The sequence below is a fragment of the Carya illinoinensis genome, chromosome 8 (assembly GCF_018687715.1).
Source record: "Carya illinoinensis cultivar Pawnee chromosome 8, C.illinoinensisPawnee_v1, whole genome shotgun sequence".
Classification (NCBI taxonomy): Eukaryota; Viridiplantae; Streptophyta; class Magnoliopsida; order Fagales; family Juglandaceae; genus Carya; species Carya illinoinensis.
In genome coordinates, this window is record NC_056759.1 from 25,364,923 (window position 1) to 25,385,972 (window position 21,050).

Sequence of the window (21,050 nt, forward strand, 5' to 3'; positions counted from 1 at the left end):
CAAAGGATATTCTTTTAGCTTTAGCAATTGATGACTATTTGGGAAATGGTATAGGGAACTTCTGCAAATAAGAAGTGCTCTGTTTGGCATGTCTTCATTTCTAGAAAGCGAAAGATGATATCTTGATTGTCAACAAACTTGACATTTAAGTCGTTAGGGGAGATCATGTGGTTTTTGATCTTGCTATGTGGTAACACAAAACTCCTAAAGAGTACTATAGTACTACACGTGCTTTATGACATAAAATGACTTCTCCCAATTCAATTCCATTTACAAGCTCCCATCCATCCCACGTGGGAGTTGGGACACTCTTGCACAATGCATTTTTTGCATTAAGATGTTGGGCATGTGATATTCTGGCTCTTGGATTAAAAAATTGTTATTCTTCGTTCTTTCAGTTATTATATTTTATAATTTTTGATGTCACAAAATGATTAATAAATTAATAATAAATAATAAATATTTTTTAATAATATAATATTAGATAAAAAATATATATAGAATGACAGATGTTTGAAAAGATAATAGAGAGTACATTCCAAAGTCTACCCAACAGTCGTAAATGAAATAACATATATAAGCATCTCTTGTCAAAACTTAGAACCTTGTGCATAGATTGTTGCCTAGTCCTATTGTGAGAGCTGTTGAAATTAAAAAGAATTGGTTTGTGTGAAATTTAGTACAATATTTGGACCAATTTGAAAATTTATATTTGTAAGAAATGGTCTGAAGAACAAAAACCAGTGCCAAAGGGAGTAGTGTCAATGTAAAATCTTTCATTTCTTCTTTATTAGTCTTAAGTTTCAATTTTCAAGTAACAATTCTTTAATTTTTACTGCATCAATGATGTGGATAGTATATTTTTCACAACAACTTTTGAATAAAATGAGTCTGAATAAAATGAATTCGACAACCTTTTTCAGTTTACAACTATTAAGGACCTTGATATTCTGGATGGTAGCAACAACTAAAAAGAACTGTGTCACAATTACAACTAAAAAGAAGAAAAGAAATGAAAATAACAAATAGAAGAGAGAGGCAGATAAAAGTTCAAAAAACAATTGTCAAAACAATTATTTTATAAATGTCTAGCGTATTGTACTTTATGTTCATCTGTGCATCCATTGATTTCGATAGGACGTTTGAGATCTAGTGACTATTTATTTGTTTTCATGGGTCCTTATGCACCCATGAAATTTGGATATCTCATGTATACCAGAATTGTTCAAAGGAGTAGTCTCTATTTTTGGCTCTCGCTTGTCTTTTAGCTCGATACTATTATTGCTATTGATTTTGTGTAAGAAACAACTCATGTTGTTGTTTTAGTGTTTTAGTCATTTGATGGATTGCATCCACCAACATGTGTCCTCCATCCAACGAATGATCTTTCTCTCTTCGGTTATTGGATCCATCATCATTTTGTTTCGTCCGTCACGTACCATTTCGCTTTAAGCTTCCAAATCCTAAGATAAGTGTACATCAAATTGAGCTTTAAACTTCAACAATTCACGCCTAATCGAATTAATGATTCAAACCTACATTCTGGTTCAATATCCCCATGACATGTGGTTTTATCTAGAGACATAATTTCTCTGATACCACCATGTGACGCCTCCCAACTTTCGCTCTGGATGGAACGGAGACTTGGAGTATTAAGACATGTAACACAAGGCTACATACTCACATCCATGATAGATAACATGCAATGTATCTTAGCATTCTTCTAACAGTATATAATAATTCGCAATAGAAAGGGCAACTTATAAAAAAGTTCGCACCAAAATTAACTAAACATCCCAACGCTTAATTAAAACATAATTAATGCCTTACTTAGTAGATGTCCAAGTGCAACGCAATAGTTCAAACATTTTTATGGATATTATATCTACTTATTACATATTGGGTTCATCAGGAGCTTTCAAAACAAAACAATTTCAAAGCATCTCTTAGATGCGCTGAATGGTGAACATGACCATTTCTAGGAACATCACAATTAACTCTAGTTGACGGTCAGGGTCTGGCTTGTCCTTAATCATCCTTAGCTAGGGGTTGGAATTCATCACCATCTTCTGGACCTGTCACAACTTCTATATTAAAATGGTAGTTGGGACTACTATAGTGAGATTCTTTAAAATCTTAGTACGTTAACAACTAACATACACATATATAATATAAATATGATTGATAATAAACATATAATGCATGCATGCATGCAAGATATGTGAAAAACTATATTTTTCTCTGATCTAGATTCCTCACAATCATTCAAAAAATGTTTTGATGCACATTTTCTTAGAGAGAATATTTTGTACTTCATCTTTTCAAAACATACCATTTCTTTTATTAGAACCATCATTAACATACAGTATCATCACGGCTCTCTACTTGCACTATGAGTACCTACCAGTGACCGTAGCACAACTTCAGTTCATACTATGTCATCAAAGTTGCTTAGATATAACTTTCAATGCATTGATCGTAACTTTTCATAACATATGCACCCACTAGCATTAGATGCCATAACTTGACTTCGCCCTGGGATCCTTTAAAGTGGAACTAGTTGAAACTTGTTGATTGTTCTTCGTTAACTCAGAACTACTCCATTTTTAATCACTTCAGGGTACTAAAGGAGTTTCAATAGGATATTTCTCCATCATAGTATTGTGTCATGACAAAAATGTTTCTCATGCTATGCTCATGACAAAACAAATTTCACGACGTGTGCTTCTTTTCTTAACATATAATATGCTTCATACAAAAATGATATATTTTCATGTATCATGCTCAATAGTACATGTTGAACATGCAAAATTAACAAATAATTAACCCATGTCATCCAAGTGACTAAATGCTCATCATGTATCATTAGACATTTCATGATCAAAATAATATTTATAAAAAGAATATTTATAAATCAACACAAAGCCATAAAAACAATATCCAAGAGTAAGTTAGAGGCCAACTTACAAACTTTCCAAGTACTAAGGGTGGTGTGACTGAATTGACGATGAAGCTTGATTTGAATTATCTCTAGCACCCTTTATCTCTCTATTTGGTGATGGTTGGAGAGGCTTGAGAGGAACTTGTAAGCATTCAACATCTCCTTCAATCATTTTGACGACTTTGTTCATTGATGGACGATCGGTAGGCTTCAATTGTATGCACCATAATGCGACTATCATCATCTTCTTACATATTTTCCTGTCATCTTCTGTAGCATCTTGTATTTCTATATTCTTTCCATCATGCAATTGATCATATATCCAAGTGGGGAAGTAAATTTGGCTTAAATGTTCAGTAAATGCATTCAAGTTCTTTCTTCTACTCGCCATTTCCATCAACAACATTCCAAAGCTATAGACATCAGCTTTATATGAAACGCCTCCAATGTTTTGGTAAACTATTTCAGGAGCCATGTATCCAAATGTTCCTCTTGCATGAGTCAAAGGAACAATACTATCTTCCACAGGGTACAATTTTGCTAAGCCAAAATCCGAAACCTTGGGGTTCCAATTCTCATCGAGGAGAATGTTGTGGGGCTTAATGTCGAAATGTAAGATTTGCATGTCACATCCTTGATGTAAATAATCAATTCCACGAGCCACTCCTAAAGCAATATCATATGTTTTATCGTAGTTGAGGATATTTGTCTCTGATGAAAAAATGTGTTTGTTTAGAGATCCGTTGGGCATGAACTCATATATGAGGGCACGCTTTGAACCATGAACACAAAAACCAATGAGTTGCACTATATTCACATGATGGATCCTTCCAATGGTCGTTACTTCATTGATAAAATCTTGCCCATTTGCTTTGGATTGGCTTAACATCTTTACTGCTACAAGACGTCCACTTCGAAGTGTTCCTTTAAAAACTGTGCCAAATCCTCCTTCACCCAAATTTTTCTTAAAACCTTTGGTCATTTTCTTAATTTCTGAGAAAGAGTACCTTATTGGCATGAGGTTTTTTTGGGTTTGCAGAAATTCCTCAACATTGTCGTACATGGATAAGTGCCTTCTTCGCCATTTATATATCAAAAATGCAATCACAAATGGAGCGCCTAATACACTAATTGCCACATGCCATTCTGGAAATGAAAACACAAAAGTAATTATACGAAAGTGATCCTATTCTTTTAATTTCCATTTCAAAATTCTTGTGGTTTGGCACAGTTTTTATTTTTAATGTCAATTTAATAATGATGTCTAACTATTTCTTGTTTCGTAGTTTAAGGAATGATTAATTCACTAAAAAAATTAAAAAAGATAAAAAGAGAGAAATGCATGAGATTCTTACCCAGCAGTAATCCAATTAATACACCTGCGTAATATATTAAAACAACTGCAAAAGAAGTAAAGGAATCTATTAATGCGCCAACATGCATAGAATGCATTCATCGATCTAATAGTCTAATTGTGTTATACATCGATCTAATAGAAAACTCACCAATATTTTTCATGTTATAAGGCATATAATATTGGGTTATCTGCACTGCAGGTTTGACAAAAAAAAGAAAGTTTCACGTGAGCGTTTGAATTCAATAATTAACAATCAGGCCATTATTATAATGCAAGCTAAACTATGATCAATAACTGTAGTCCTAATATATATCATTACAAGAATGACTATTTGGAATTTATTTTTATAGGAAATAAATAAAAACAAATAAACAATTTAATGTGATATTCATGTGTCATTCAGCAAGAATATAATTAAGTTTCGTGATCTTAAAGGTAAGTTCAACGTTAATCCTCAGAATTAAGCATATCAATAATGGTACTACAAATCAGAAAAATTAGAGTACAATCGTCTTACACTTGTTTATTGACCCAAATTATTCGAAGTCGGATTGACGAAAAGGATAAATTTAGTAGAGTACTTTCGAGTCATTCTTTGACGCTCCGGCTTGGAGAATCATTCTGTAAATATTTCCTCACTGATGATGTCAAAGGTCCATAAATATGAGAGAAGGTACTACATGTCCAACTGGACATCAATAAGTTTATTAACATATCTTGGATTTGTAACTAACATAATGACTGCCGTTAATACTTGTACTCTCTAATTATATATTGGTTTATAACATCAAGAGTTGTGTTTTTTGATTGCCCAAATAAATGAACAACCCAAGTATTAGTTGTTAATTTAAAACCGTCACTTGTATCAAATGGTTAAGACACTGGGAAGTAGTAGATTTAATTATTTATATTTATCTTAACACTCTTCTCACATGTGGGTCAGACTATCCCTTAATAAACTTAGTATCTCGATCTACTATAATACCATGTAAAAATAAATAAATAAAAATAAGTGTAGTGTGTGGTGTGTGGAGATGATTAGTATAATTTTTCTTCTAAAAATATTGTATGGGCATTGCACATCCTATATATGTGTGTACAAATAATTTTTTGTATATCATACATATATATTTACATATGCGTGTGTTTGTAATTAATATATTTTATCTTATCTGCAAGTTTAAACTATTTTCATGTTTCATATATAATTAATGATGGGTTAAAAGATGAAAGAAGACAAATAGATCAGAGAGATATAAATTCTTGCAGATGGGCTTTAATAATCCAGTATAATAAGCTGCGGATCATGGAGAAAAGAAATAAAGGTAAGTGATCAGTTAGTTATATATAGAAAATGATTTAAACAAAACTGTATAAACAAATCTATTTAGTAATGTTGCCAATAAATACAATAACTAGTTCATGTAGAGTCGCATCAATATTTCTTAACAAGTGATCTATATAATTTTCAGAGAATTACTACATCTATATAATTTTTTTTTATTATTATAAAAGATAAGTCGTTACACAATGACTTGGCAAAATCTTGACTTAGAAGAAGTCAACTAATAAAATGTATAATTGACTGACGCATGCATAATGGTACAAAATCACTTTTGTAAAACTAGTTCATCTTTTTTCACCACGGGGACCATTAATTATGGAAATATAGAGCCTTCTTTATCTTTTTTCTAGAATCTGAAATTTTACATGTGGGACGATTGATAGGGTAATAAAGTTGCACATATCTGCAAGTTTAAACTATTTTCATGTTTCATATATAATGATGGGTTAAAAGATGAAAGAAGACAAATAGATCGAAGAGATATGAATTCTTACCCCTGGGCAGGACTAATCCAGCATAAGAAGCTGCAGCCCATGCAGAAAAGATCTTTTCTGCATGGGCTGCAGCTTCTTATTCTAACCGAATTAATTTCATGATAAAAAGCCTGTTTTTTTGTCACGGATAATTTTGGAGACAATTAGTAGGTTTTTCCCACCAGTTTGTGTCATGGAGAAAGAATTCGTAGGAAAAACCATAATTTGTTGCAGTGAGAAATAAAAGTAAGTGATCAGTTAATATATACAGAAAAGTGATTTAAACAAAACTGTATAAACAAATCTATTCATTTATGTTACCAATAAATACAATAACTAGTTCATGTAGAGTCGCATCAATATTTCTTAAGTCTGACCCACTAGCGATCTATAGGGCCATAGAGAACAGTTTTCAGAGAATTACTACATCTATATAATTTTTTTTTTTATTACAAAAGATAAGTCGTTACACAATGACTTGGCAAGATCTTGACTTAGAAGAAGTTAACTTATAAAATATATAATTGCCTTACGCATGCATCATGGTACAAAATCACTTTTGTAAAACTAGCTCATCTTTTTGAGAATGCATCTTTTTTCACCACGGAGACCATTAATTATGAATATATAGAGCCTTCTTCATCTTTTTTCTAGAATCTGAAATTTTATATGTGGGACGATTGATAGGGTAATAAAGTTGCACATATGTTAGCGTGGCATGCTCGTGACATTGATGATACCCTTTAATGGTGGAATAGTTGTCTAGATGTTATTTTTAATAGTGTGATTATATGCCTTAATTAAGTATTTGCAATGATATGTACATCATTGACTTGACAGTTGACTTTCATTGTAATTTGTATCTTGCTAGTTTCTTGTTTGAATGAAGTTCAACTGTTCTTTAAAAAAATAAAAATAAAAAATCACTTTTTTAAAACTAGTCCTAAGTAGACAGTAATTTTAAAATTTTCAATGAAGAAGGGGGAGCTAGTTTGTTAATAAATTTTCAAATTGTCTTTTCATTTTGTTTATTGTTTCTGAGATGTAAAAAATGTGATGTCTAATAATCCAACAGTACTTAGAAATCACTGATGCCCGCGCACAAGGTTATAATATTTCTAACATCATATGGTTGAGATAGAAAACTGATCACCTACATATCCGGCCAGTAGTACTAAGAAAGCAAATAATCCTGCATGTTTTGACAGAAAAAAAAGGAATCACATTAGCGAATCTTCAATTAAAAATGAGGTCAATATAGACCCTATCATGTATATATCCCTTGAAATGGATATTGTGTTAAAAAATGTTCATCCTAAAAATAATTAAGTTCAATAAATAATGCATGGTACTACTGCTAATCAGTTGGAGTGGGATATCCAAGAATTCAGCCAGGTCCGAACAAGTAGTACTTAAATTGCAAAAGCAACATAACGAAGCATTCAAGATCGACATAGATCAGCACAGCATATATATAATATCTCATTAGAATTCTGAGCTCAAATTTATTAATTACTCACGAGTTTCAAGGCAAGAAACTTGATTATCGTCATGCACGTAGCAATAATCGTAGCTGCAGCTTCCACAATAAAGTCGGTACCATGAAAGCACAAAACCATATGAGAATAAATTGTGGAGGTCTGTACATGTGGAAATATTAATAGGATGATCAGCATCAATTATTCCTGGCCACGATGTCCGAGACATTTGCTCTATCGTGCACGACTCCTCCACATCCATCACACTCGCTTGGTCACGGCCAACAATAAGATATATGTACCGTTTGGAATATTGAGATAAAGACGAGTTGGAAGAAGACCCAGATCCTTTATTGATATTAGAACAATTTGTAGAAGCCGTGTACCAATAGAAATAGTTACTCGAAGGCATTGGCTTGTCACAATTCACAATAACCACTACTTTTGATATTGGTCTCATATAATATTGTAGATCATATGAAATATCCAATTCTGGCCAAGTCCTCAAATTATCATGATTTAGAAAATTACGAGGGATGAAGGAGTAATTATCCTCCTGAATACCTGAGTCTACAATTCGGATTGTGTAGTTGTTGTAATTGATTTGGCTTACGTAGTATTTACTACCATGTAAAAATAACAATGTATGGCTATTGTCATCACATGAGAGCTCATACCTTTGGTCTCCGCAGTTTGGTGGATCGGTTTTTAGTCGAAACGGATAACTGATGTTGGGGATATTGCCACAGGAAGAAGGAGGACAATAATGATGATTATTTTTAATACTAGAAGCTGAAGGAACAAGGATTAGGACCAGAATGGTACTTGTAAGGACCCTGAGTCCAGCAGAGAAGGCCATTCTTCTTCCCATCAACAGAGAGAGCCAGAGATCAGGGAGTTAGAGAAAGGAAGAGCTAGGATTAGGAAAGAGGGCGTGGTTAATTTCCACAGCTGTCTGTAGACAAACATATATATAAAATGTACAATAATGGAGATATAAAGGTACTACATTCAGGTACATTCAGGTCCAGGAGGAGTAAACATAAGCCCGCATTGATCAACAGAAGTTCACAAGAATATAATTGCATGGGTTGATGGAGTCAATTGTGAATACTATGAGAGACGAGGCAAAATTATTGTTGGTAGTGCATGCAGCTTTGTTGGCCAACTTGTTTTCTACAAAATTATGCCTTGACGCGCATGCTGATTTCTGATTACTGTGAAGAGAAAAGAAAAAGAAATTAGCTATTCTTGCATCGTTTTACGCACGCGTACATATTTATTCAGAAATTGGATGCGAAATAGTACATGATCACATTCTTTCAACCAAGATTATACGCTCCGCTCTGCAATTTTTAATTAAGAATAGATTAAAAGATTGTACGTTGGGGACTACTAGTTTTGAGTCTTTCTATTGACATTTTGGCATGATGAAGCATCCAAGAAAATGTTTGCACATGCATAGAGATGATGTAGATTAGCCCCACTTCGCACTGTGTAATTAAGAACAGATAATACCATGAGAGAGGCTTTCTTTTCTCGTATCTCTCATATCGTTCTCTCAATAGCCTTTCGGTAGTGGCAGGCATGTGCATTTTTCTCTTAAAAGAGAAGTTAAAACCCTAGAGTTTGAGTTCAACAAGATATATATATATATATATATATATATATTTTTTTTTATGAACGAGTAATGGAGCTACGCGCCAGCACGTTTGTCCTATATTATTATAAAAAAAAAAATTGTTCTAAAATATAAACATCCGGTATACAAGTACTATATATAATAAAAATTTATTTTTAAAAATGAAACGAAAATGATCTCAAAAAAAGAGACGTTGGGACCAAATTAAAATTTCGATTAAAAAAACAACGAAGTTGTTTACGTGTTTTCCCAAATCTTTTCTTATTTTTTTATTCTTTCCGACGCCACAGCATCTCCTTATTTCTCAACCACTCACCCGTACCAACCCTCCCACTCAGTCCTCACCTAGGCCAACTTTGCCTCCTTCTCGCCCTTTTCTTATCTTTATCTCCTTCACGGATCAGCGGTTTTACAGTCTCCGCCTTATTTCACTTTAACAACCCGCTATTTCTTTCTTTTATAATTATAAACTTTGTTTGTCGAGTATCAATGACATATTTTTAAAGATATCATGTAATTTTAAAGTAAGTTCAGTATTTTAAAATTTACGAATATTTTAAATGTGTTAAAAATATTTATATGTGATATTTTTAGTATTATTAGACTAAATTTAATTTTAAATAACAAAATTATAATATTTTTGAACAGCTCCAAAAATATTATAATTATGAAAAATTATTTAATTTAAATGATTTTAGTCATTTAAAAATATTATGATATTTAAATTATGTTAAAAACTCTAAATTAATTTAAATAGTTTTATTCTCTTCAAGTAATTAACAAGACTTGATCATTTTATTTAATGATGAAGGAATATTATTTTATGAACTTTAGTTTATAAAATAATATTATATCTTAATTCATCTCAATGTTTTAAATTAAGTAAATGCTTATGCATTTTCAAATCAGTATTTAAACTCACCGTTAGATCGTTTTGAAGATCCCAAGACGAATGACCTGGATTAATTACCCAAACCCCTACCCTTTTCCCCTCACTTTTCCCTTTCTCCTCTCTCTCCTCCCTCTCCTTCTCCAACCCAGCGCCACCGTGCGCCACCCAGTCTCACCGATGGTCACCAGCCACCCCCTTCCCTCCGGTGACCTCCCCTACCTTGGTCTCTCTTCCTCACGTGCTCTCTCTCTCCCCCTAGAGTAGCTCAACCGAAATGGGTTTCAAAGCCCATTTCTCCTCCTTGGGCCACCGTACGTGGCCAACTGGGCCTCTGAGCACCTCCACCAGCACCACAACCTCACAGGCTCCATCTCCACAACCTCCGCTCCCCGCAGCCCTCTCTCCTCCCTCGGATTTCCCCCCACACACATGCACGAAACCCATATTGGTTCCTTCACCACGTCGTCGTATGCAGCAACCCAGGCTGTCAGCCACCTCTCCATAGCCTCCCCTGCCACCTGTGGACCTCCTCTACCAAACCCAGTCTTCCCCTCCCTCTCAGTCGTGCAAACACACCGAGAACCCATAAATGGGTCTCTCACAAGGATTTACCACCACCGAAGGCCCTAGCGCCAATGTGCATAGGTTCTAACCCCTCAGAGCACCTCCCTTGACCACCATGGCACCTCCTAAGTCCTCCATGGCCAGCCTTAACCCCCGGCCTTGAAACCTATGAATTTCCCAATTTAGCTATACATGGCCCAAACTTCTCCATGGACCACGGTACCTACACCATGTGCCACCTCGGCACCACCATGAGACCACCACTCTAGGGCCACAACCAAGCCCTCCTACGCTCAGATCCACACCTGTAGCTACCTTCAATAGCCTAAATAGCCACCGTACGGGGTTTAACTGCCATGTACGACTCTTCCGACACCTTTAATCGTGACTGGCAGCGAGCAACGCACGGGTTATCCCGTTGATGCTATAAACCTATATCCCTCATTATTTATGATAAATGTTAGTTGATAGGTTGTGTACTGTGCTATTAGTATTGTGGAGTTTACTGCGTAGTTGTGAAGTGAAGTGTGGTTGTGTAGTGAAGTGTTAGGTGTAGTTGTGGAGTGTGATGTGTAGTGTTGTGGAGTGTGATGTGTAGTGTTGTGGACTGTGTTGTGAAGTATGGGTGCAAGGTGTGTGTCGTAGTTGTAATGCGGCTTAGTGTGTTAAGGGAGTACACGTGAGGTGTACTCCATATAGTGCGGCGATGCACCGTGTGGCATGCGTCGTAGTGATGCGTAACGTAGTGTGAATGGAAGAGAGTTCACGTGAAGTGTACTCTCTGTAGTGTCATGATACACCAGATGATGTGTGACGATGTGGCACGAAGGTTTGGATGGTGTAGTTGAGGAGCGTAGAGCATACAGTGCAATGTTGGGAACTGTGGAACGGTGTTTTAAAGTAGTTGTAATGTGACCCTTCATAGTGACGAGTCTCACGATGTAGCTTGGGAGTAGTCTTAAGCTACTCGATGAGACCGAGGCGTAGAATGAATGAGTCTTGTCGTGTAAGTGTTGGGGTGAACTTGTAAAGGGCCGGGAAATAGGAAGGTGCTGCTGACAGGGTTTGAGTGGAAGTTGATATCAGAGTATGGAGCTTGTTTATACAAGCAAGCGTTTAATGGACTATAAGTTGTTCTTATGTGATAAAGGGTAAGGTACATGTGCATCTGGTGAGACATGTGTACCGGACGGATTTACCAGATATAATGAGTAATATGTCCTAAGTATGGTTGCACGATGTTTAAGTCTCAGAGTTGACTTAAAGTCATGTGGCATGTATGGATGGGAATGAGGATTGAGAATGGGCTAGGATGCATGAAGGTAGTAAATGGTATGTTGTCTAGGATTGAGATGAGTGATTTAGCTGGTCTGAGTCATGCATTGGAATGGGGTTAATAAGAGAGTAAAACAAAGGTCTTAGTGTCTTAACCCTAAGGTGAATCACAGAGGTTCACTTTAAAGGATAAGACCTCAAAGTATAACGTTAGATTGGAAAAGATGACCCAAGTGGGTCCCAGAAAGAGGAAACGTGATAAGGAAGACATAGAAGATAGAGGTAGTGATGGTAAATGGACCCCTAAGGTTTTAGCATAGTAAATGGCACATAAGAACACAGGGATGAATGGAGAGTGTTCCAAGTGAAGTGTAGTTCTAGTTCTACTATAGTTGCTTATATACTAGATAGAGAATGACGTTGAGGTTATGTGTATGCATGTAAGTTGCCATCTGACATACATATGAATGGACTGCATGAAATGAGTATGGCATGTAGTCTTGGTAAGTATTATGTTCATACTCTTCTAGAGTTTTCTAAAGTAATGAAAATGAAAATGAAATGCTTTTCCTATACAATGTTTATGAAAGAATGCTAGGTATAAGTTTTCAAGCATAAGTATGTAACGGCACTCCTTGGCAGCCCCTTTTTACGCACCCCAAGTATGTAAGTGTATGCATGTGAATGGATGGTATACGTGGTAAGTATTATATGTATTTTCACGAAATGAAATGCGAGACTTAGGCCTTATGTTTTAAACGACGCAAGGAAAGAGTTTTAAATGTCCCTATGAACTAATGCTTTAAAGGATGCATGAACTGATGTTTTAAATGATGCCATAAAAGACGATGTTTAAACTCATGCTTTTAAAAAACTTTTACAAATGAACGGACTGAATTACTGAAAGAACTGAAAAAATTGAAAAGAACTGAAAGGACTAAAATGAATGAAAGGACTGAATGCTTTAATGTAAGAAAATACATAATGGCCACGTGAATGAACGGGTAAGGGTACCAAAGGACTGGACTGGGTAGATTGTAATGCCGAGTAAGTAGTACTGGTAATGCACCCAATGCTACACCCTAAAGGAATGGATTCCTAACCCGTGGCCACGGGTAGAATCAAGGTCCAAAATATCGCTAACCCTCACACATAGGATGTAATAGTGTGTAACGGCCAATGAAAGTGATAAAAAAAAAATGTATGCATGTTAAGAAAGAATGTATACATGCTAAGACTCTTTAAGAAATAAAGACAGCAAGGCGTGAGAAATTGTTTCATGAAAGAAAACCATTTTTAAAGAAAAACTCCATCTCACAAGGTTTTAAAAAGAAATGAATGTCTATGTATTGTATGCATGGAATGATGAATGTATGACTGAAAACCTATGTTGTTATATTTTAACTGTATGAAGTAATGCTTACGAGTCATCGACTCATTTTAGTTTTTATGTGTGCCCTCCTAGGGACAAGATGAGTATGATGTGTCAATACAGACACAGCCCAAGGAGAAGAGCACGAAAGCTTAACCACAACGTTTTGTACGAGAGACTTCAATTTATAAATTTAATGTTTTCCGCTGTAGCCTTCTAAATTAAGAAACACTTCTATTTATAAATATTGAGTCTTTTGTATCCTAGCATGAAAGGAAAAGAAATTCTAAAACCAATGATAATTCCCGTCTCTTTTCATAAAATTATTTTCTAAAAGACCCACCACAAGAACGAGTATTACAGTCACCATTCGTAGAAATTCTTAGGGATGATAATATGTGACACAATTCGTTAACCAAATACAAATATGATATGATAATAACGGATTTGAGTTTAATTTTAACTGGTTCGGATCAAAATAGGTTGACTCATTAAGACATGATTGTTTAACGGGTTAATAACAATCAACCCGTTAATAAAATTAAAATTATAATTATATCCTTATACCTAAAAGTAACATTTTTAGAATTTTAATTTCGATATTTTTATTATTTAGATTGTAATTTTGAACTAATAGTTGATTTATAATTTTTATTGTTAATGTGATTTTAACATTTATATAAAATTATACTAAATTTAATCAAGTCAAACCAATTAATTTCGAGTATATTCAATCCATTTACATAAATAGATTGATACAACACGACTTGTTATGTTAACGAGCATGTAACCCACGCAATGTGCAGAAAATTATAGACGTAGATTTTTTTAGATCTATGTTTAAATATGCACTATGCATAATCATGATTAAAACTATTTAAAATTAATAATTAATAACAATTGATCAAACATCACTAAACAATTAATATGTTTAAACATCATCTCTATGTCACTAAATTTTTTAGACAAACGTGCCACTAACTGAGTGTCAAACTTCACTAAATTATTAGAAATACATGACATAACATTTTATTCAAGTAAATATATATTATAGAAAATAATTTTAAAAATTTTAAGCTTTTTATATAGAACTAATAATAATATTATTTAAATGTTTTTTGATTTTCAAATTATAACTTAGTGAATAGTTATATTTTATCTACATCTATTAAAAGAAATAGCATAATGCTGGTTCATAAATAGAATTAATCATGCTTAAATAAAATCCTTTATAATTTATTACTGTAATCTAATTATAAATCAATACTTAGTAATATATTTTAACTGCCATTGAATATAAGTGTCATTCTCATAAAAACATAATCCAAACTAAAACAAATTCAAATCAAGCCCAAATCTTAAAAAGCAATCACTTTTGTCATGATTTATAATTCAAGAGAAATTATATAATAAGGGTCTTCAAATTGGTAATAATTTTAATAAGGATAGATCGTTTTTTATGCAATCATTTTAACTCTACATGTGTCTAACGGAAAAACTAGAGGCAAATAAATCTTAAAAGAATAAAGTATTCACTTTTGAAAAAAAAAAAAAGGTTTGGAATGTAATTTAGCCATTAAGAAGCAAATCTAACCTATTATGATTTACAGAGGGAGACTACGGAATTGACAAAAGCAAATCTAACTTCTTTTATGATTTACAAATGGAGGCTATAAGGAAAATAACATGATTTACTTAACAATTAAAGCTGCATATCTCACGTTAGAGAAGAAAATAATTTTCAAGCAAAAGGGGTCGTGCGAAAGACTCACCGAGAGGAAGGATAGATTGTGACAAAATTGGTAGCTGGACTGTGACTACCACAACGAAGGCTTTTGTGCAGCAAAAAATAAATTTAGGCTTAATTAGGCTCAAGAATAGTGGAGAAAAGAAAGAGGATTCAACATGATCTTATCGAGAGAAGATCAGATTGCTATGGTGGTGGCTGGGTCAGAACTTTTTGGGTTACTTAAATGGTCTTCCGACTCTCCTTATGATAACTCACCTTCAACACCTTCTAGGTGTCTTCCGATAGCAGTGAGGTAAGTGTTTCGGTTTGAAGAGAGATTGCAAAGGCTCTGTCGAGTTCTCTATTTGATTTTTTGAAAGATAGACTATATTTTGAAAAGTTGGCAAAATGGAAGATATATAGATAGGAGGAACCGTTTCAACATTTGAAATTCAAAATCCATCACTAATGAAGACTCGATATGAGAGCCTAAATTTATCTACGTTAGTTTTTTTTAATATAGTTCTCCATCCATTGTCTTGCAAAATCTATGAAAATTTGCCTCTAAGATTTTGTTTACTTATATGGGATTCACCAACTCCAATAAAGAACTCATCAAAGCCTATGTTCTTTGTTTCATGCCATATATGATGCTAATGAGTGGATGGCTTATTTCAACGGTAAGAAAGAAATGATAATCAAGAGAATTTCATTGGCATGGCTTCCGGATAGTTTTACTATGGGTTGTTTGAAAATCCAGAAATTGGGTCTATTTTATATCATTAAAGCATGAATCATTGCGAGGAAGAAAACATTGTGATGCTTTGAATCTTGGTTGAAATGTCGTTGTGATGCTTCAAATTTTGGCAAATTTTTCATGGGAACAATATACTGTTGAAACACGGAAGAAAATAAACAATTTTTTTCATCTTGTCCCATTTTTTAGTTGGAATGCTCATCTCTAAGTGCAAATAAACGATTTTATGCAATTTATATAATACAAATACCAAATAAGTTTTAACTTCGATTTTATATAATTAAATAAATGGATCAGGTTATGATTTGATATTTTGATATAATAAACTTAGCAAATCGGATTTGGATTTACTCATATAATATAATATCCATTTGATATGAGACAAACACGACCATTCACACAATTTGATATCCCTAGAAATTGTAAGTCCGTTACACTTCAAACACCGAATACCAGACCAGGAAAATACGTCTTCTCCTTCAACAAACCGGACCCTTCAAACCAAGCATGAAGAAAAACCGAGCCTTCCACCACCAACCTTCACATCTCGGAAATCACCTCCTCACGCAACAACCCGAGTACCTCCACGCCGCTGCCAAACCCCTCCACGCCTGCCACCCAGACCTTGACGCACCAACAGTCACTGCCACCCTACGCAACTGACCTCTGTTTTTAGCAACCAAAACAGAGCACGGTGGTGCTCTCAACCCGTGCATGCCAGAAACCAAGCGACGACGCCGCAGCTCCGCTCTCCACGACCGTCCCAGAGGAGGTTGCCTAGCGCCACTGACCTCCGTCCAGCCACTTTCGGGTCGCCGAGCTCAGCCACGTGTTCCTCCCTCTTGGTGAGCAGCTGCCGATCACCCACCTCGTTTTCTCCATCTCTCTCACTCTCTCTCTCTCTCTCTAGGTGCGACGCCAGCTTCGTCTGAGTGCTCTCCTGCACGGTGGCTTCAATTCTGTTATCCTTCTGGGTAAGTTGCAGCCGCCCAATACCCCATCTTTCCATTCTGAAATTCAAAGCTATAAATTCTTTTTGACTCACCCATAAACCTAGTGTTTATAAAGGTTGAGCTATTTACGTTATTAACCTTACGTTTGTGAAGAGGGTAGATTAAAGATTTTAAAGGTTTCGGGTATATTCTTCATGGGCCTTATGTGTTCAAGTTTGGGTTTATCTTAGATTGGGCTTAATATTTTAAATTTGGTTTAGTTTTGATTAAATAATTATTTTATCCCATAAATTTGTTTCACAGAAAATATTAACATATGTTATTTTAGATAGATTAAATATTATTTAGTACTTCCTATAAGTGATGAGTTACTAAATAAGATTCAAGAAGCAGCGCAGCAAGGTAAGTATTATGTTTGTACTTTATATATTTTTCTAAATGATATGAAATGAAAATGAAAGGAAAGTGATAACAGTAGAAATGAATGTTGTCGGATCATTTAGCTCTTTACGAGCGAATGTACAAGGTGATGTTTTATGAGAAAGGAAAACATTTAAAAAAAAAAAACACACATTGTAATGTTTCAAATGAAATGCATGTATTATGTATAACACGTAGATGAACGTGAATGAATGACTGAAAATCTATGTTAGTATATTTTGACTGTATGAAATAATGCTTATTGAGTATTTGAATCCTTTTAGTTCAATTTTATATCGTTAAATCACCTAGGTCAGGATGATGATCATTACGAGCAGGCGGGCCAAGTTTAGAATGAACAGACTATGAATTTAGTATTTTCAATCCAGCCAATTTGACAATTTGGTTATGTTTTCTTAAGACTGCTTATTTTATAAACTCTTTAAGTGATGAACAAAGATTTTAGTAAAATATGAAAATTATGTAAGTCTCTTGCCTGGCAATATGTACGTAAGCAAGTGACATTCCTGACCAGTATGTGAAAGGGGTGTTACATCCACGACTGCAACCAGGCGTGTCTCTAGCTTTGTCAGTTGAGTACTGATCAAGACTTGAGTCGCAAATATGGCATCAATCTTTGTATGTAAGTCAAAGATGTCAGCATTAATTTCTATATGTAAGTCAAACATGGCAGTACAGATCACCATACGCACTATATCGATCACTGTTAATGTATGTCCGCTGATCTCTACATGCACTATATCAGTCATCTCCTCACAAGTAGCTATGTGCTATGCCACGGCCTGTGTGGATGTCTCACTAGCCGATACTCCACGATATTCCGATTGTGGATCTCTGTGAGTATTGACATGGTCTGGAATAGGATCACAAAGACGAAGTATTAAGTATCTCGTGCTTCGTGTTAGGGTGGAGGAGTAGATCGGTCTCATCGACTCCCGAATATGCTGGACAATATTTGGTAGGATCGCGACATATAGTAGAAACTAGGTGATCAGGATCCCGAATGACAATATAGATGTCCTAACGTACCGAGCCTCTGATCGAATCCTATTGAATATATAATCCATTAGGTCTATATGAATGCCACGAGCAACGCATATCATAAACTTCTTCCGATCCATGCCAACCTCTATCTTGTCTTATTGAGGATTAATATTGTTGGTGATGATCAAGTTCATGATCAGTAAGAAACCAAATAGATCTGCCTGTTTGATGCTCTTCATCCCATCATAAGGAGGAGCATCTAGGCCAGCAACCAACTGCCTCACCTCATGATCAGAGAGGCCATCGAGTTCATCTGTATAAAATCCCTAGTCCTTAGCACTCTCCCCATCACCCAAAGCTGGAGACTCTCTAGGCACCACGTTTGGATATGTAGTGCGCAATCTAGGAATACCAATAAAATCGGCGAGTCTGTCTGTTGAAAATATAACTAAAGCTCCTCAAATAAAGATCGTGTATGCACCTCTATCATCTGAGCTAGCACCACTGAGCTCTTTATAAAACTCGGAGACGATGTCAATATAAGAAACGAGGTCCCATGCTTCGTCATTATGGTCAGGGGCAGACCTACATTTACCTAAGGAAAATATATCGTAGATGTTAATCATAATATTATTATAAATACAGAAAATGCCCCCCCCCCTTTCCCCAAAAAAAATTATAATTCCTAAATGCTCTACAAAATTTTATAAAATTCCAATATACTTAGAAATATCTCTCTAATTTTTTTCCTATAGTCCTAGAATTTTATATAATTTATATATATTATTTATTTTCAAGAGTGTGATCTCACCAAAGTTAAATCAAAATTAAGTTTCAGATAAATAATAAACTTATTAATAAGGATATTAAAGTTTTTTGTTATACAATATTAGATTTCTTAATTTGGAATCCTAAGTGAAAATACAAGAAAAACACTGCTTATGGTCTAGAATTGATGTCCAACCACAATCAATGATGTCTAATATCATGAAATGACCCTCCCAAATAAGAGTCAGAAAGTCATAAATTTTCACCTCACACTCTAATAAAATAGTTCTCTCTCAAACCATTTTGATGAAAGGCTGCCCTGATCTACCATGCATACGTCCCTTATAAGAAATTATCAACCAAAATCTAAAAAATAAAATATCTATGCAACATTAATTATAAATTATAATACATGAATATTCACATAATTATATACTAATGAAAACAGTAAGACTGTTTTTTGTTATACCATTCAATAGAATCCCTAACCGTTCGAACGTTATAATTTTTACAGCACTGTTCGAACTTGAAACATATACGTTGGAACTAAAAGGAAAGGAGTCTTCGACGGTGACGGTGACGATGGCGGCGACGACTGTGTTCGACTGAGTTGGGTTACGTTAGAAATTTTGAATGCTGTTATGGGGCGACAAAGCATTCAAAAGCCTCTATCGATACCTTATATCTATAGAGCCGTTCGAACGATATGTTATACGGTTTGAACAATTTTGAGACTATCTTACCGTTTGAATAGTAGTATATACAGTTCGAACTATGTTTATTTCAAATTTAGTAAATTAATTGATTTTTTATATTTAATATATTATATACTAGATGATATTATATGTCTGATCTATTATATAGTGATTTCATATATAAATACTATAATATATACCATATTATAATATATCATATATTACTATAATATGGTACTATATATATTATAGTATTTATATGGTACATGTTATATCACTATATCACTATACTATAGTATCATTGATATATATCATCTATAGTATATATATGTATCACGATATAGTATATATCACTATTTATATATATGTTATATCTATATATCACCATATGATATATAGTATATGCTTGTATATAATACTACGCACTATATAACTTGTTATATAACTGGTTTATATATATACATATATATAAATAATGTTGAATGTAGAAGTTTTGGATCATATGGAACAGAAACTTTTCTATAATATTATGTAAATTGGAGAGTATTTATCCATCACCATTCTTTGACGTCATAGTTCACCTAGCTGTTCATTTGCCACGTGAGGCTCGACTTGCAAGACTAGTCCAGTATAGATGGATGTATCACATTGAATGACTCCTTAGGAAGTTGAAATCCACAATGGGTAACAAGGCCCACCCAAAAGGATCAATTGAATAAACATATATTGATGATGAGTGTCATACATTTTGTTCCAAATACTTCCACAAAGTTGACATGAGTTTTGATCGGCCGGAAAGAAACTTTGATGTTAACCAAGCAAGACAATGAAATGGATTTTCTGTGGTTTCCCAACGAGTATGTCCACTTGGTGCAGCACGTGGTTATGATTTGTGTGGAAGAGAGTTCAAGAAAACTCAGTGGTACATGCTGAACAATTAACGTGAGATAAAGAGCCACTTGAAGTAAGTTGTCATTATTTTTTAATTAATATTGTGATTTACTTAAAAAAAATTATAAGAATATAAATTATTTGGTAATCTTCAACTTTAGTGATCATATTAACGTGTTCAAAGAATTGGGTGTAAATGATATAAACCAGAAACATGAGAAGAAGTTCCCGAAATGATTTGAGCAAAGGGTAATGACATTACAGATGTAATTTTAAATTACCAAAAAAATATAGTGATTGTTTATTTTTATACTATAAAGGATATGTCCCACCACCGAGCGTAATCGTCAACCTTCAAGTCAAAGATTGATAGCATCAGAGTGGTTGTAGATGGCATTGGATGCCTACAACCACTCTGATGCTTAAAGAGTGATGTATATTAACTCAAGTATGTGATCAGAGATGTTTTTAGAGTTACCTGGTACCCATATAC

At 34.3% G+C, this 21,050-nt stretch overlaps 2 protein-coding genes across 3 annotated transcripts; both read right to left on the reverse strand.

The window, feature by feature from the left end:
- Positions 1–1,783: 1,783 nt before the first annotated feature.
- Positions 1,784–4,322, reverse strand: LOC122318052 (rust resistance kinase Lr10-like). Of its 2 annotated transcripts, XM_043135179.1 has the most exons (3): positions 4,297–4,322; positions 2,968–4,087; positions 1,784–2,075 (listed from the first exon to the last, which is right to left on the reverse strand). In XM_043135179.1, exon 2 carries the CDS (start codon positions 4,002–4,004, stop codon positions 2,982–2,984), a length of 1,023 nt encoding a protein of 340 aa, XP_042991113.1. In that variant the 5' UTR covers positions 4,005–4,087; positions 4,297–4,322; the 3' UTR covers positions 1,784–2,075; positions 2,968–2,981. The 2 variants fall into 2 exon arrangements, with proteins under 2 accessions (XP_042991113.1, XP_042991115.1); XM_043135181.1 differs by lacking the exon at positions 4,297–4,322 and having other exon boundaries at positions 1,784–2,087; positions 2,968–4,265.
- Positions 4,323–7,560: 3,238 nt separating this feature from the next.
- Positions 7,561–8,504, reverse strand: LOC122318053. The gene has a single exon (XM_043135182.1). It carries the CDS (start codon positions 8,463–8,465, stop codon positions 7,629–7,631), a length of 837 nt encoding a protein of 278 aa, XP_042991116.1. The 5' UTR covers positions 8,466–8,504; the 3' UTR covers positions 7,561–7,628.
- Positions 8,505–21,050: the final 12,546 nt, after the last annotated feature.

Coding starts and splice junctions, on each gene's coding strand:
- LOC122318052 (XM_043135179.1), bottom strand. CDS start 4,004: ATGTACGACAATGTTGAGGAATTTCTGCAAACCCAAAAAAACCTCATG.
- LOC122318053 (XM_043135182.1), bottom strand. CDS start 8,465: ATGGGAAGAAGAATGGCCTTCTCTGCTGGACTCAGGGTCCTTACAAGT.